The 15362-nt window shown below is 40.9% G+C and overlaps 1 protein-coding gene across 1 annotated transcript in view; it reads left to right on the top strand.

Annotated features, from left to right (window-relative positions):
* LOC126088492 (laminin subunit alpha-1) overlaps positions 1–15362 on the top strand; it is a 717591-nt gene that overhangs the window by 475124 nt on the left and 227105 nt on the right. The window contains exons 16-19 of the mRNA XM_049906633.1: positions 9856–10110; positions 13352–13522; positions 14841–15013; positions 15172–15306. Coding sequence (XP_049762590.1) covers positions 9856–10110; positions 13352–13522; positions 14841–15013; positions 15172–15306 — 734 coding nt within the window. The remainder of the gene's footprint in view (positions 1–9855; positions 10111–13351; positions 13523–14840; positions 15014–15171; positions 15307–15362) is intronic.

Raw genomic sequence — 15362 nt, 5'->3', positions numbered from 1 at the left:
AAAATGATCATTATATAATTTACCAGCAAAAAAATATTTGTTCTGGGCATTGGTGTGCGCTAGACATTTAATTAATATTTGGAAAGGGAACTTGAAAACACAGGACATATAAAATGAGAAGCAGAAAATTGTATTTCAGCAAAGGACATTCCTGGATAGGCATAGAAAATTTTATGGCATTATGCTGCAGGGGGAGTTGGTGATCTTGTTTTATAATTTTATGAGCAAAATCAAGAGCTTCCACAGGGCCTGTTGCAGTAATTGAAGGCTACATGGCAGTTGTGAACTATTGGTCACACACTTTATCTTGGCCCATATGTCATCAGTGGAATTTGGCTGACTTTTTGTCAATCTGGAATGTTGATGCTTGTTTCCAATTTTAGTTATGTAACAATGTGGTGCACTATAGCAATAAGTGGTCATTGTGAATATAGTGTTGATCTATGAGCAGTGTTGTGTGTAGTGATTGTTAATAATATAGATAAAAATGAGCGAGGGGGCAATATGTGGTCCTTCTGTCTGCCTGTGTCTCTATATGTGCGGATGGATATGTGTGTGTGTGTGTGCGAGTGTATACCTGTCCCTTTTTCCCCCCTAAGATAAGTCTTTCCACTCCCGGGATTGGAATGACTCCTTACCGTCTCCCTTAAAACCCACATCCTTTCGTTTTTATATAAAAAATAGAGGGAAACATTCCACGTGGGAAAACTATATCTAAAAAGAAAGATGATGAGACTTACCAAACAAAAGCGCTGGCAGGTCGATAGACATACAAACAAACACAAACATACACACAAAATTCAAGCTTTCGCAACCAACGGTTGCCACATCAGGAAAGACGGAAGGAGAGGGCAAGACGAAAGGATTTGGGTTTTAAGGGAGAGGGTAAGGAGTCATTCCAATCCCGGGAGCGGAAAGACTTACCTTAGGGGGAAAAAAGGAAAGGTATACACTCGCACACACACACACACATCCATCCGCATATACACAGACACAAGCAGACATTTGTAAAGGCAAAGAGTTTGGGCAGAGATGTCAGTCGAGGCGGAAGTACAAAGGCAAAGATGTTGTCGAATGACAGGTGAGGTATGAGTGGCGGCAATTTGAAATTAGTGGAGGTTGAGGCCTGGCAGGTAACGAGAAGAGTGGATATACTGAAGGGCAAGTTCCCATCTCCGGAGTTCTGACAGGTTGGTGTTAGTGGGAAGTATCCAGATAACCCGGACGGTGTAACACTGTGTCAAGATGTGCTGGCCGTGCACCAAGGCATGTTTAGCCACAGGGTGATCCTCATTACCAACAAACACTGTCTGCCTGTGTCCATTCATGCGAATGGACAGTTTGTGGCTGGTCATTCCCACATAGAAAGCTTCACAGTGTAGGCAGGTCAGTTGGTAAATCACGTGGGTGCTTTCACACGTGGCTCTGCCTTTGATTGTGTACACCCTCCGGGTTACAGGACTGGAGTAGGTGGTGGTGGGAGGGTGCATGGGACAGGTTTTACACCGGGGGCGGTTACAAGGGTAGGAGCCAGAGGGTAGGGGATGTGGTTTGGGGATTTCATAGGGATGAACTAAGAGGTTACGAAGGTTAGGTGGACGGCGGAAAGACACTCTTGGTGGAGTGGGGAGGATTTCATGAAGGATGGATCTCATTTCAGGGCAGGATTTGAGAAAGTCGTATCCCTGCTGGAGAGCCACATCCAGAGTCTGATCCAGTCCTGGAAAGTATCCTGTCACAAGTGTGGCACTTTTGGGGTTCTTCTGTGGGAGGTTTTGGGTTTGAGGGGATGAGGAAGTGGCTCTGGTTATTTGCTTCTGTACCAGGTCGGGAGGGTAGTTGCGGGATGCGAAAGCTGTTTTCAGGTTGTTGGTGTAATGGTTCAGGGATTCCGGACTGGAGCAGATTCGTTTGCCACTAAGACCTAGGCTGTAGGGAAGGGACCGTTTGATGTGGAATGGGTGGCAGCTGTCATAATGCAGGTACTGTTGCTTGTTGGTGGGTTTGATGTGGACGGACGTGTGAAGCTGGCCATTGGACAGATGGAGGTCAATGTCAAGGAAAGTGGCATGGGATTTGGAGTAGTACCAGGTGAATCTGATGGAACCAAAGGAGTTGAGGTTGGAGAGGAAATTCTGGAGTTCTTCTTCACTGTGAGTCCAGATCATGAAGGTGTCATCAATAAATCTGTACCAAACTTTGGGTTGGCAGGCCTGGGTAACCAAGAAGGCTTCCTCTAGTGATCCATAAATAGGTTGGCATACGAGGAGGCCATCCTGGTACCCATGGCTGTTCCCTTTAATTGTTGGTATGTGTGGCCTTCAAAAGCGAAGAAGTTGTGGGTCAGGATGAAGCTGGCTAAGGTAATGAGGAAAGAGGTTTTAGGTAGGGTGGCAGGTGATCGGCGTGAAAGGAAGTGCTTCATCGCAGCGAGGCCCTGGACATGCGGAATATTTGTGTATAAGTAAGTGGCATCAAAAAAATGGTTACAAGAATGGTTTCCGGGGGTAACAGATTGGGTAAGGATTCCAAGCGTTCGAGAAAGTGGTTGGTGTCTTTGATGAAGGATGGGAGACTGCATGTAATGGGTTGAAGGTGTTGATCTATGTAGGCAGAGATACGTTCTGTGAGGGCTTGGTAACCAGCTACAATGGGGCGGCCAGGATGATTGGGTGTGTGAATTTTAGGAAGAAGGTAGAAGGTAGGGGTGCGGGGTGTCGGTGGGGTGAGGAGGTTGATGGAGTCAGGTGAAAGGTTTTGTAGGGGGCCTAAGGTTCTGAGGATTCCTTAAAGCTCTGCCTGGACATCAGGAATGGGATTACCTTGGCAAACTTTGTATGTAGTGTTGTCTGAAAGCTGACGCAGTCCCTCAGCCACATACTCCTGACGATCAAGTACCACGGTCGTGGAACCCTTGTCCGCCAGAAGAATGACGATGGATTGGTCAGCCTTCAGATCACTGATAGTCTGGGCTTCAGCAGTGGTGACGTTGGGAGTAGGATTAAGGTTTTTTTAAGAAGGATTGACAGGCTAGGCTCGAAGTCAGAAATTCCTGGAAGGTTTGGAGAGGGTGATTTTGAGGAAGAGGTGGTGGGTCCCACTGTGATGGAGGACGGAACTGTTCCAGATAGGGTTCAATTTGGATAGTGTCTTGGGGAGTTGGATCATTAGGAGTAGGATTAGGATCATTTTTCTTCGTGGCAAAGTGATATTTCCAGCAGAGAGTATGAGTGTAGGACAGTAAATCTTTGACGAGGGCTGTTTGGTTGAATCTGGGAGTGGGGCTGAAGGTGAGGCCTTTGGATAGGACAGAGGTTTCGGATTGGGAGAGAGGTTTGGAGGAGAGGTTAACTACTTAATTAGGGTGTTGTGGTTCCAGATTGTGTTGATTGGAATTTGGAGGTTTTGGGGGGAGTGGAGCTGGAAGTGGGAGATTGAGTAGTTGGGAGAGACTGGGTCTGTGTGCAATGAGAGGAGGTTGAGGTTTGCTGGAAAGGTTGTGAAGGGTGAGTGAGTTGCCTTTCCGGAGGTGGGAAACCAAGAGATTGGATAGTTTTTTGAGGTGGAGGGTGGCATGCTGTTCTAATTTGCGGTTGGCCTGTAGGAGGATGCTCTGAACAGCCGGTGTGGATGTGGGAGAGGAAAGATTGGGGACTTTTATTAAGGATAGGAGTTGACGGGTGCGTTCATTGGCTGAGTTGATGTGTAGGTGAAGTATTAGGCAGGTGAGGGCAATGGATTGTTCAGTTTGGAACTGGTATAGGGACTGATGGAAAGAAGGGTTACAGCCAGAGATGATAACTTTTAAGTGTAAGGCCTTTGGGGGTAATGCCAAATGTCAGACAAGCCTGGGAAAATAAAATATGGGAGTGTAATCTGGCTAGGGCGAAGGCATGTTTGCGGAGGGAATGTAAATAAAACTTAATGGGGTCGTTGTGGGGATGTTGTGAGGGTGACATGGTATTAGAAGGTGGAAAGTGTGACATGAAGCTGAAATGGAATTGAAAATAAAAATATATGAGGAGAGATAAAGGTGAACTAGAAAGCAACTGGAGATCTGGTGTGAAAAGAGGCGAAAAAGTGTTGGTAAAAGCTGAGCTATGTTGATCCTGTGGTGAACTTGGGTTGGTAAACAACGATGTGCACAAAGGTTAGGTGGTTGTGTTGCTGCCAAAACACGTTAAAGGGTGGAGAAATTCGGGAAAATTTCGAAAAAACTGCATGCAAATATATTAAAAGGAGTGGTTTTGTGGTGGCAGATTATGAAAATGAGGCTAACAATTGTCTGACGACGAAATAATGACATTAAAATCTGTGGGAAGTGGTTAAAAATGATCAGTGATGTGGGAAAAAAGGAAATGGAAATAAGGCGAAAGTTATTAGAACTAGCTGAAATGGTTGTTTAATGGGTGAAAGGAACTGTTTGTGAACTGGAAACGGTGGATTTTATAGCAGCGGTATTGTTGAAAGCAGAAAAAAATATTTTTTGGTTATGGTTTGGAAGTGGGTTACGTATTATTGAGTATATATAGGTAGGATAAAATTGTATGGTAGATTACGGTAAAATGGAGAAGGGGAATACAAAGTGAAACTACTTGCAAAAACAGAAAGAGAAAATAAGATGACAGAAAAGATTTCGAAATGCAACAGTGACAATAACAAACGTGATTGTTGGGTTCAAATTAATGATATGAATATAATAGAGGGAAACATTCCACGTGGGAAAAATATATCTAAAAACAAAGAAGATGTGACTTACCAAACGAAAGCGCTGGCAGGTTGATGGTCACACAAACAAACACAAACATACACACAAAATTCAAGCTTTCGCAACCAATGGTTGCTTCATCAGGAAAGAGGGAAGGAGAGGGAAAGACGAAAGGATGTGGGTTTTAAGGGAGAGGGTAAGGAGTCATTCCAATCCCGGGAGCGGAAAGACTTAACTTAGGGGGAAACGAGGACAGGTATACACTCGCATACACACACATATCCATCCGCACATACACAGACACAAGCAGACATTTGTAAAGGCAAAGAGTTTGGGCAGAGATGTCAGTCGAGGCGGAGTTACAAAGGCAAAGATGTAGTCGAATGACAGGTGAGGTATCAGCGGCGGCAACTTGAAATTAGCGGAGGTTGAGGCCTGGCGGGTAACGAGAAGAGTGGATATACTGAAGGGCAAGTTCCCATCTCAGGACTTCTGACAGATTGGTGTTAGCGGGAAGTATCCAGATAACCCGGACGGTGTAACACTGTGCCAAGATGTGCTGGCCGTGCACCGAGGCATGTTTAGCCACAGGGTGATCCTCATTACCAACAAACACTGTCTGGCTGTGTCCATTCATGCGAATGGACAGTTTGTTGCTGGTCATTCCCACATAGAAAGCTTCACAGTGTAGGCAGGTCAGTTGGTAAATCACGTGGGTGCTTTCGCACGTGGCTCTGCCTTTGATTGTGTACACCTTCCGGGTTACAGGACTGGAGTAGGTGGTGGTGGGAGGGTGCATGGGACAGGTTATACACCGGGGGCGGTTACAAGGGTAGGAGCCAGAGGGTAGGGGATGTGGTTTGGGGATTTCATAGGGATGAACTAAGAGGTTACGAAGGTTAGGTGGACGGCGGAAAGACACTCTTGGTGGAGTGGGGAGGATTTCATGAAGGATGGATCTCATTTCAGGGCAGGATTTGAGGAAGTAATGGTTCAGGGATTCCGGACTGGAGCAGATTCGTTTGCCATGAAGACCTAGGCTGTAGGGAAGGGACCGTTTGATGTGGAATGGGTGGCAGCCTTCATAATGGAGGTACTGTTGCTTTTTGGTGGGTTTGATGTGGACGGACGTGTGAAGCTGGCCATTGGACAGATGGAGGTCAACGTCAAGGAAAGTGGCATGGGATTTGGAGTAGTACCAGGTGAATCTGATGGAACCAAAGGAGTTGAGGTTGGAGAGGAAAATCTGGAGTTCTTCTTCACTGTGAGTCCAGATCATGAAAATGTTATCAATAAATCTGTACCAAACTTTGGGTTGCCAGGCCTGGGTAACCAAGAAGGCTTCCTCTAAGCGACCCATAAATAGGTTGGCGTACGAGGGGGCCATCCTGGTACCCATGGCTGTTCCCTTTAATTGTTGGTATGTCTGGCCTTCAAAAGTGAAGAAGTTGTGGGTCAGGATGAAGCTGGCTAAGGTAATGAGGAAAGAGGTTTTTGGTAGGGTGGCAGGTGATCGGCATGAAAAGAATGTCACCTTCTCATCAGGGATTCCCATTTGAGTTCCCAAAGCATTTCCGTAATACTTGCATATTGTTAGATCCTACTGGTAACAAATCTAGCAGCCCACCTCTCAATTGCTTCAAAGTCTGCTTTTAATGTGACCTAGTGCATAGCCCAAACACTTGAGCAGCACTCAAGAATAGGTTGCACTAGTGTACCATATGTGGTCTCCTTTACAGTTGAACCACACATTCCTAAAATTCTCCCAATACACTGAAGGTGACTATTCATCTCCCCTACCACAATCCTCACATGGTCATTCCATTTCACATCGCTTTGCAACATTAGGCCCAGATATTTTAACAACATTACTGTGTCAAGCAGGACACTGTTAATGCTGTATCTGAACATTAATGGTTTATTTTTCCTGCTCATCCACATTAAGTTACATTTTTCTTCATTTAGAGACAAACCAGCTACAAATTTGGTCTAAGTCATCTTGTATCATCCTACAGCCACTTATCTCTGACATCACAGCCTCATCAGCAAACAACCATAGATTGCTTCCAACCCTGTGTGACAGATCATTAATGTATTGAAAATAATAGTAGTCCAATCAAACTCTCCTGGGGCACTGCTGATGATACCCTTGTTATTTTACGCTTTGTGCATAGTTCTTTTGACACATGGATCTCTATTAACTTTTGCATGTTGTCCTTTGAACTTAGAATGCAACAGCCTTTGCTTTTGTAGCATTTTTGGAAGTTTTTTGCTAAACCATGTAGGGTCTTTTCTGCCCTTAATCCACTTGCTAGACATATACTTGTTCAGAGCTTGATTTACAATCTGGTTGAACTTTGCCCGTAGTTCCTTCATGTCCATCATACGGGAACTAAATGATTTCAGTCCACTGGCTAAGTGAGATGCTAACAGCTACTTATTTGCTCTCTCTGGCAGAAATGCTCTCCTAGCCTTCTTGACTGAGTTATTAACCTTCGTAACCATTCTCGCTGTGATGGCATCGTGATCAGTAATCATCGTCTCTGTAAGGATGCCATTGATAAAGTCCTGCCTGTATATAGCTACAAGGCCTAAGATATTTCCATTGTGTATGACAAAACAGTCACAAATAAGGAAATCTGTATTATTAATAATAATAAAGAATGGTAGAACATAACTCGGTCAAATTCCTAGGAATAAAATTGGAGACAACATTTTCGTCAACTGCATTGAACACTTCCTCCTACAGCATCTAATCTGTTCTTCTTATAAATATTCCATAACTCACTAAATATTTCAGAACTTTCTACTTTGGGTTTTAGCCAGCTCTCAGTCCCAAGAATAATTCGAGCATTACAACTTTCTGGAGGGCAGTAAATTCAGGAACTTTGTTATGAATACTTTGACAATTTACTGAGTAAATTGTGACAGTCAGAGTGTCTTTACTCTGAATGTGATTTGATGTCCCTATCTGTGCATTGACTGGCGAGTATTCATCAGAGTACATCACCAGTGAGCTTATCGTAGAGTAGGCAGTGGAGGTTCTTGTGGCACATAATAAAGTGCTGGAGTGGATTGGTTGGTTGGGGGGATGGGAGAGGGATTGTGCAAAAAGGATGAAATGGAGGGTGTGGAGGCAGTGGCGGAGGTTGGTATGGGATAGGATATAGTGGAAACAGAAGCTAGGGCTTCAACTAGTGGCGGATACAGAAAAACCTCAAGGCGAGAGCACTATAGATATCTTGAGCTACCTTTACTTTTACCGTAATAAAAAATAATCAAGTAACATGTAAAGTTTAATAAAAGTTTTATTTAAACTATTGTTACGTTATTAGTAAAAATTTTGTTACTGAGAAATTACTAAGAATTACTATTATTAATACTTCACAATCAACTGATCACTCTCACTCTTGACTAATCTTCACACTTGCACTTGCTACAACTAGGACTTTTTACTTATTCATTCTTCAGTCTTAATATTTCTGCTTCTGAATGTAAACTAGCTTCCTATTTGGCGAATAGCCCATATTTATAATGCTACATATCGAAGGGTCTCTATCTACATGCCCAACAGAAATGTATAAAATACGATGATGCAGACATGCGTGCTACATAGAAAAGTACAACTACTCAATAACTCGATTCAGTCTATAGTCGACTGACAAAGGAAACGAACGAATAGCATGTGGGCTGACTGTTTGGGATGGTGCGGGTGGCAATGTGCTATGTGAGTGGCCCCGCAATGGGGCGGGGGGGGAGGGGGGGGGGGTGCATGCCCCTCCATATGTATCCGCCACTGGCTTCAGCTACCTACCATTATACCTGTAAATGTGGAACATTCTATCCAAAATCCTTTTCAACTTTCCCAAAATGGAATTCCACAACCCAATAAATCTATAAAATATTGTGGCCCATCCTAATGAAACTCCTACCTCAACCTGTTACCACAATGGTCATATCCTTGTGAATGACTCAGGAAATTACCTAACCTATACACCCAACCATCACATACTAAGACTATAACAAGCATATCCTATTGTGTAAGTCAGAGCCACCTGGAAAGGCAGTTGTGTTAATAACAGCTCTTTTATGTAGCTTTTACACAGCTATTTCTGTGAACATGACTTCCAATCAACTGTCAACTCGAGTGAACAGCCATCGTCAAACTGGCAAAGGGCGGAATGTACCACTGAGTGGGAGAATGTGCTGTTGAGCGCAGCATGCTCAGCTTAAAATGTTCTTCGTAACTCAGAACCTGTGTCACCTCGATCCCCTCCTCCCTCCATCTCGTAATACAAGCATCTTTTAATTAAGTAGACAGGAATTGTCCTATACTTCTTGTCTCCATGCAGCTCCTCCTCTTCCCCCCTCCCTCCCCCCCTTCCCCCATGAATTTTTAATTTGATTTGATATTTTCATTATGTATGTTTTAGCATACTTCCTGTGTAAAGTCAGTTTGACCCAATGCTTGAACAATTAGAGTAGGTGTTACTCTGACAGGTGTGATGTAAATGTGATGTTGAAACTTGAAATCATTGGGTAACGATATAAGAAATAACCTCTTCTTCATGTGACACCGAAAGAATGAATTTAAAAGTTTTTAATCAGGTGAGTGTGTAAGCCACTTGGAAGATTACTCAAAAGCAGTCCAATGACGTGGAATCAAATATCGATCAAATCCTGAAAGTTTTATCTGAAGTTTGATGTTCCACATTTTTGGAAATGAAGATACAGATGCCTGCTGTATAGTTCTGGAGTTGTGACATATTGTTTGAGTCGTCCTGTATAAACGAAACAGTGAAACAAAAAGCATCACCTTATTCAAATGCCAAAAGAATAATTCAGATTCCCTAACATTTATATCTGCCACTCACCACATAGCAACATAAAACAGTGGAGCTACATTGTGATATTGAGACTGTTTGGAATTTATAATATGAATATCAAATATGACTGTTCGCAATACATGCTCCTTTTCTGTAACATATCGTAAGAAGAGTTGTTGACACAATAAAGATCAATATTTATTTCAGATTTTGTACTCTTTTGACATCTCACAGTGCCATGAAGATACCTTTCCATAATCAATTTATGAAACATGCTCAAATGTGAATACATTGTTGTAAATTGTCAAACTTTTTTTATAGGCAAATGTTGTTGGAAAAAAATGTAATGAGTGCAAGGAAGGTACGTTTGGTCTGCAAGCAGATAATCCAGATGGATGCACTCAGTGTTTCTGCTTTGGTCGTACCACAGCTTGCACCCAGGCTGGGCTGACCTGGAGCCAAATTATGATGCCCAGGTCAAGGACTCTTGAAGTAATGTACACTACAGATCCTCCCCAGTTTAAAGGAATGCCATCAGTATTCCCATTTGAGTCACAGGACATCAATTATATACAGGTAAGACTGTTACAGCTATGGACCATGATTGTCAATGTTAATTAAAAGTGTAAAATGAAAATTTATATCCGTTATCTCATAATAAACCTTTTATCTTCTCAGATGACATTTGGCTGGATTTCCTGTATTGGTTACTGGAAGCTTTTCTTAATCCAGGATGGTACACTATTACAGTTTAAAACCACTTATATCAAGCATTTATTGTTGGGAATAAATTTGACAACCTGTTTCTGTGTGGCCATGTTTGCCCTATAACTAACCGATATGGTCAAATTAAGCTTTACTTTTTCTCACAATGTATATTGAGGTCTCAGGAGTTTAGGAAAGCAGAATGATGACATCTTTTTCCTAACAACTCAGTTGTTCATAATTACTCGTTTTTCGTGTGGGAGCTGTAATTGAGGAGTGCGTTCACAAAAGTTAAAAAGAAAGTAAAAAAACATCAAGAAACTCATTTTATTGAATTATTTGAACAGTATACTTTGCTGATGTCTTACAAAATTATATTTCACAGATAAACTCTATATCTGTAATACAGTAGCAGAAGATCTTTCTGTCAACTTTCCATTGCAGATAAAAAATATATAAAAGTCATGAATTTTTTTACAAAACTGAACTTCTATAGATTAATTATTTTATATCAGTAATGTGTTAGTTTATTTTAATTTACTGAACAAATAATAATTTAGTAAACTGACTCATTAAGGTACTGCACTTCATTATTTTCATTGTCCTGTTTATCATAACACTTTCGGGCCTTCCCATAGAACTCTTGGGCTTCTTGTGACAATGTATCAAAAAATCGCATTAGTTTCTTTACATCGTCAGCTATTTTGACACTTACATGTTTCTAGGTTTCATTTCACCTGATCAGTCAATGTCTGTGAAACTATGTTAGTTTTCATCTCTTCATCAATGATCGGAGAGGAACAGAATGTTGTTTTGGCTAGGTAGATTATTATTTTTTTTTTTTTCGAAGAAAAATAAAAGAAATCACCCCTGAAGCTATATATTTTGTTTTAATGGTAGCTTCTTTTTCGTGGCTGAGAATCTCATAATAGTGTGGTGGCAAGATTATGATTTTAAGTTTTCTCAGTTCCTTTTTCAATAGTGCCAACGACCCTGCCAGGGGGATGTAACAGTGACCACTGATTGGGAAGTAGTGAGCTACTTTGTAGTAAACTAACAGTAAATTTTTACCATAAGCAATATATGTTTACATTTGGCAAAACTCATTTTTTATAAATTTCGAGTTTAGAAAAATTTAAGTTTTGTTTGCAAGACCAAACGAAAGTAACAAATTCTGATAAAATCAATGTACTGCAATGGATTCCTCTCATTTAGAAATACACTGATGCATATATAGGAGAGCTGTTCAGAAAGTAGGGAACGAGTAGGGAACGTTTCCCTTCTGACGCTGCTAGGCGTGCGCCGATCGCGTATATTTTGGTATGTGCGTGCTCGACTGCTCAGTCAGCATCCATCCATGACAGCGCGAATGTCTCTGCGCATCTGGTTTTTTCGATATTCGAATTTGAAATGTGCGCCGCAGTTGCAAATCCCGCCATTGTGAGGTGCGGTCTGTGATATGGTTTTTGTTGGCAAAAAAACCTAAAACCCATAGAAATTTATCGTGAACTGCGCAGAGTGTACGGAAACAATGTAATGAGTGACTGTTCTGTCCAGAAATGGTGCATTCGGTTTAGAAATGGCCGAACCAACGTTCATGATGAAGAGAAGAGTGGACGCCTGAGCATTGTGACTGATGATCTTGTCACTAAAGTTGATGAAACGATTCGTGAAAACTGTTGCTTCACAATAATGGAGCCTTCGCTTTCTTTTCCACGACTTTCACGGACTTTGCACAACAATGCACGACCTCACATGGCAAACTGCACTAAAGAACTCCTTAATTCGTTCAAATGGTAAATTTTCCCTCATCTGCCATACAGCCCCGATCTTGCATCAAGCAGCTTCCACTTGTTTCCCAAGATGAAAAACTGGCTTTCAACGCAGCACTTTGATGACGACGCGGAACTCCAGGTGGGCATGACTCACTTCCTGAAGTCTCAGGTGGCAGAATTTTATGACAAAGGTCTTTTGAAGCTTGTCTACCACTATGATAAGTGCCTCAGTGTGCTTGGTGACTATGTGCAAAAGTAGTATGTCAGTCGCTCTTTCAGATGTACATAATAAAATGTATTTCTTGTACTTAGTTTTTTTTAATGCCAAAACGTTCCCTACTTTCTGACTAGCCCTCATAATTCATTTTTGCAAATTATATAGCAGTTGAGCTTTGTGAAAATGGTCCTCAATTTGTACAGTTTAGTTCACGGTCCAAATGTGATACAATATGGTATGTTAAACCAAGCAGGCACAGCGAGTCTGGACATTGTTGAAGTCAAAGAATTACTTTGGTATTGTCATAGAAAGATAATGGATTACCAAAGGACCCCTTCAGGATTATTTTAATTGAAATGTTCCTTGAACAGGACCAAAAGGAAGACTTCTTGATATTTGGGAAGAATATCTTCAAGGATCTCAAAACTAGATTTGTGAATTGTCAGTAATTATAATAAAAACTATAAGATGGACAAAACACAGTACAGGGAGCTCATTCAGAAACACACCTAGCTTGCTGAAGTCTTGTAATTATGGCAATAGTGAACGAAAAAAGTCCAAAACAGTGGCAGTTTGATAAAATTTATGTTTTGAAACTTCATGTTGGTCACTTTGAGGAGATATTCGTGAGACTGTCTTCCTGATGATCTTGTGACACAGTGTAGCCTTTGGGAATATGCTTCTAGACCTAATTCACCTCTGTTGGAATTTTTTAAATGGCCTACTATGAGCGAAGAGCATAAATTAGGTTGCATGATTTAAACTAAACATAAAATGTCTTCTTAAGGTCACACTCACTTTTTTGATTATACATGCTGAGAAATAGGAAAGTTAACAACACAAAAGTTTAAAATCAAACAGTGGAAACTCCAGGTAGGAATATCAACAATGTAGGTTTGACAGATTGCTATTTACGATAAAGAAGACATGTTAAGTTGCAGACATGCACAATTAAGACACTTACATAGAGCGTTTAACCACAGCCTTCATTAGTAAAGAGAAACACATATGATTCACACGCAAAAGCAACCAAGCCTCACTCATACATGCCTTCCAAACTCCAGCATTTTGGACTGGAACCAGAAGTTTCTTGTACAGCACATCTCTCCATTGTTCACAGGTTCAAATTCCAGGAAAAAACATCCTTTTTAACACCTCAGGAGGTAATTTAAACGTAACTAACAGTCTCCTAATCATACCAGGTGAAGCAGGAGACGTTAAAATTGGAAGCAGCTATCTTTTTGGAACTCCACTGTACTGGCAGCTACCAAAACAGTTTCTTGGTGACAAGGTATTTATACTGAAAATAATATTGGAAGATTGTTTTGTCCCTGTTCTAGATTACAATAAGTAAAGCAGTGCATTAATCCATAGTTTTGCTCTTGTGTGCTTGTAGGAAAAATTGCAATGAAAACTTGACAGCTTATTCAATTTGTGATTGTATGGATGTTAAATTCTTATTGTTATTTTCATATACATTAATAATGTTACAGATAATGATAGTTTTGCAGAAATCTCTGTTTGCACAGAATTAAGATTTATTGATGCCGTTTAACGGCTAGGTATAATTCTACAGTAGTCTGAGAGCTAGTGATGAATATAGAGAGTGAACAGAAAAAGAAATGCAAGATCATGTACAATATGCTGCAGATAATTCTGATTATAAATAAATTGACAAGTGTGGTTCCACATTATTTTTTGTGAACATTTTTTTCCATATTGGAAGATTGTACTAAGAACAAAACTGTGAAGTAACAGTACATTTTCATCTGTTGATTCCCCATAATTTTATACTATGCCTGTCACTGATATTTCTCTCTCTCTCTCTCTCTCTCTCTCTCTCGCTCTCTTTCTTTCCTTTCCTTCCCTCCTTCCCTACCTCCCTCCCTTCCCCCCCTCTCTCTTTCTCACCTCCTCCTCCTCCTCTCTCCCCTCCCCCCTCCCCTCCCCTCCCGTCCGCCCTACCGAAAAACAATCTTCTATGGATAATTCCATATTCAAACATTAAAAACATCAAAAATATTTTTGTACAAGACCTTCCTTCGAATTTTTGTGATATACTGTGTTCACAACTGAACTGGCATAGTGCTGAAGGTGTGGAAAAATACTGCTTAATATTCCTGCTGATTCATCAGCACATTAGCATCAAACAGGAAAATACGTCTTCAGTAATTGAAGGAGTAAAGATAACAATTCATCCTATAGTTCAGGCCTTGAATCATCAGTAGATGCAACAACAAGACTGAGACTGTTGTTGAGTTTTCAGACAAATCCTCCATCACTTGAGAAAGGCTAGGAAGAATGTGGGAAAAGCTGCAAATGGATGATAAGAGAGAGAGAAAACAGATGTAGAGCACAAGTCAGCAACAAAGGATGGGTGGCACAAGGTTAAGACAGAAGGGATACATGTGCTGATACGAAACTAGTTGTTCTTCTACTAGATGATTTGTGATATATCAGCTCTTTAACAAAGGCTGTGTTTATTAAGTTCAAGTATTGGGAAAGTTTCATTATTTAGCGCTGTGATATTTGCAATAGTTGCCAGTTTGATGATTGCAAACATATAGAAAACTGTAGTTTACATTTCTTGTATTTGGTGCTCTTTCTAGATATTGTCTTATGGTGGTTATCTACGATTTACAATCCAATCTGAAAACAGCAACAGAATTTTTCCTGTGAAGACAGTGCCATCATATCCCCTGGTACAATTACAGGGAAATGGAAGAATAATTTTGGAGTATTATCCTGTTGCATCAAATCCTCATGGACATTATGAAATCAGGTAAAACTACTTATTTTAGTATAAGTTGTGTTCTTCACTGAAATAATTGTTTTTTATTTTGAATTAACATAAGCTCTCTTACTGAATGACTGGAATTTCTGTATGTTTTATATGCTTGGTAACCAGGGTGTAATTTCATTCAGTTCGTAATGTTTCAGGTTCCATGAATCTTTGTGGAGACAGAAAGGGAAGCTGGGAGAAAAAGTAACACGGGAGATATTAATGATTGCTTTGCAAAACATTCAACATATACTGATACGTGCAACAGACTCACTAGATTTCTCAAAGGTTGTGTAGGTATAGCCTCATTTTACATCAAATTCTTATGCAAAACTATTTTTCAAATTGT

The sequence above is a fragment of the Schistocerca cancellata genome, chromosome 6, assembly GCF_023864275.1.
Source record: "Schistocerca cancellata isolate TAMUIC-IGC-003103 chromosome 6, iqSchCanc2.1, whole genome shotgun sequence".
Classification (NCBI taxonomy): domain Eukaryota; kingdom Metazoa; phylum Arthropoda; class Insecta; order Orthoptera; family Acrididae; genus Schistocerca; species Schistocerca cancellata.
The sequence above is the reverse complement of the archived record's forward strand: the minus strand, read 5'-3'. Positions and strand labels throughout refer to the sequence as shown.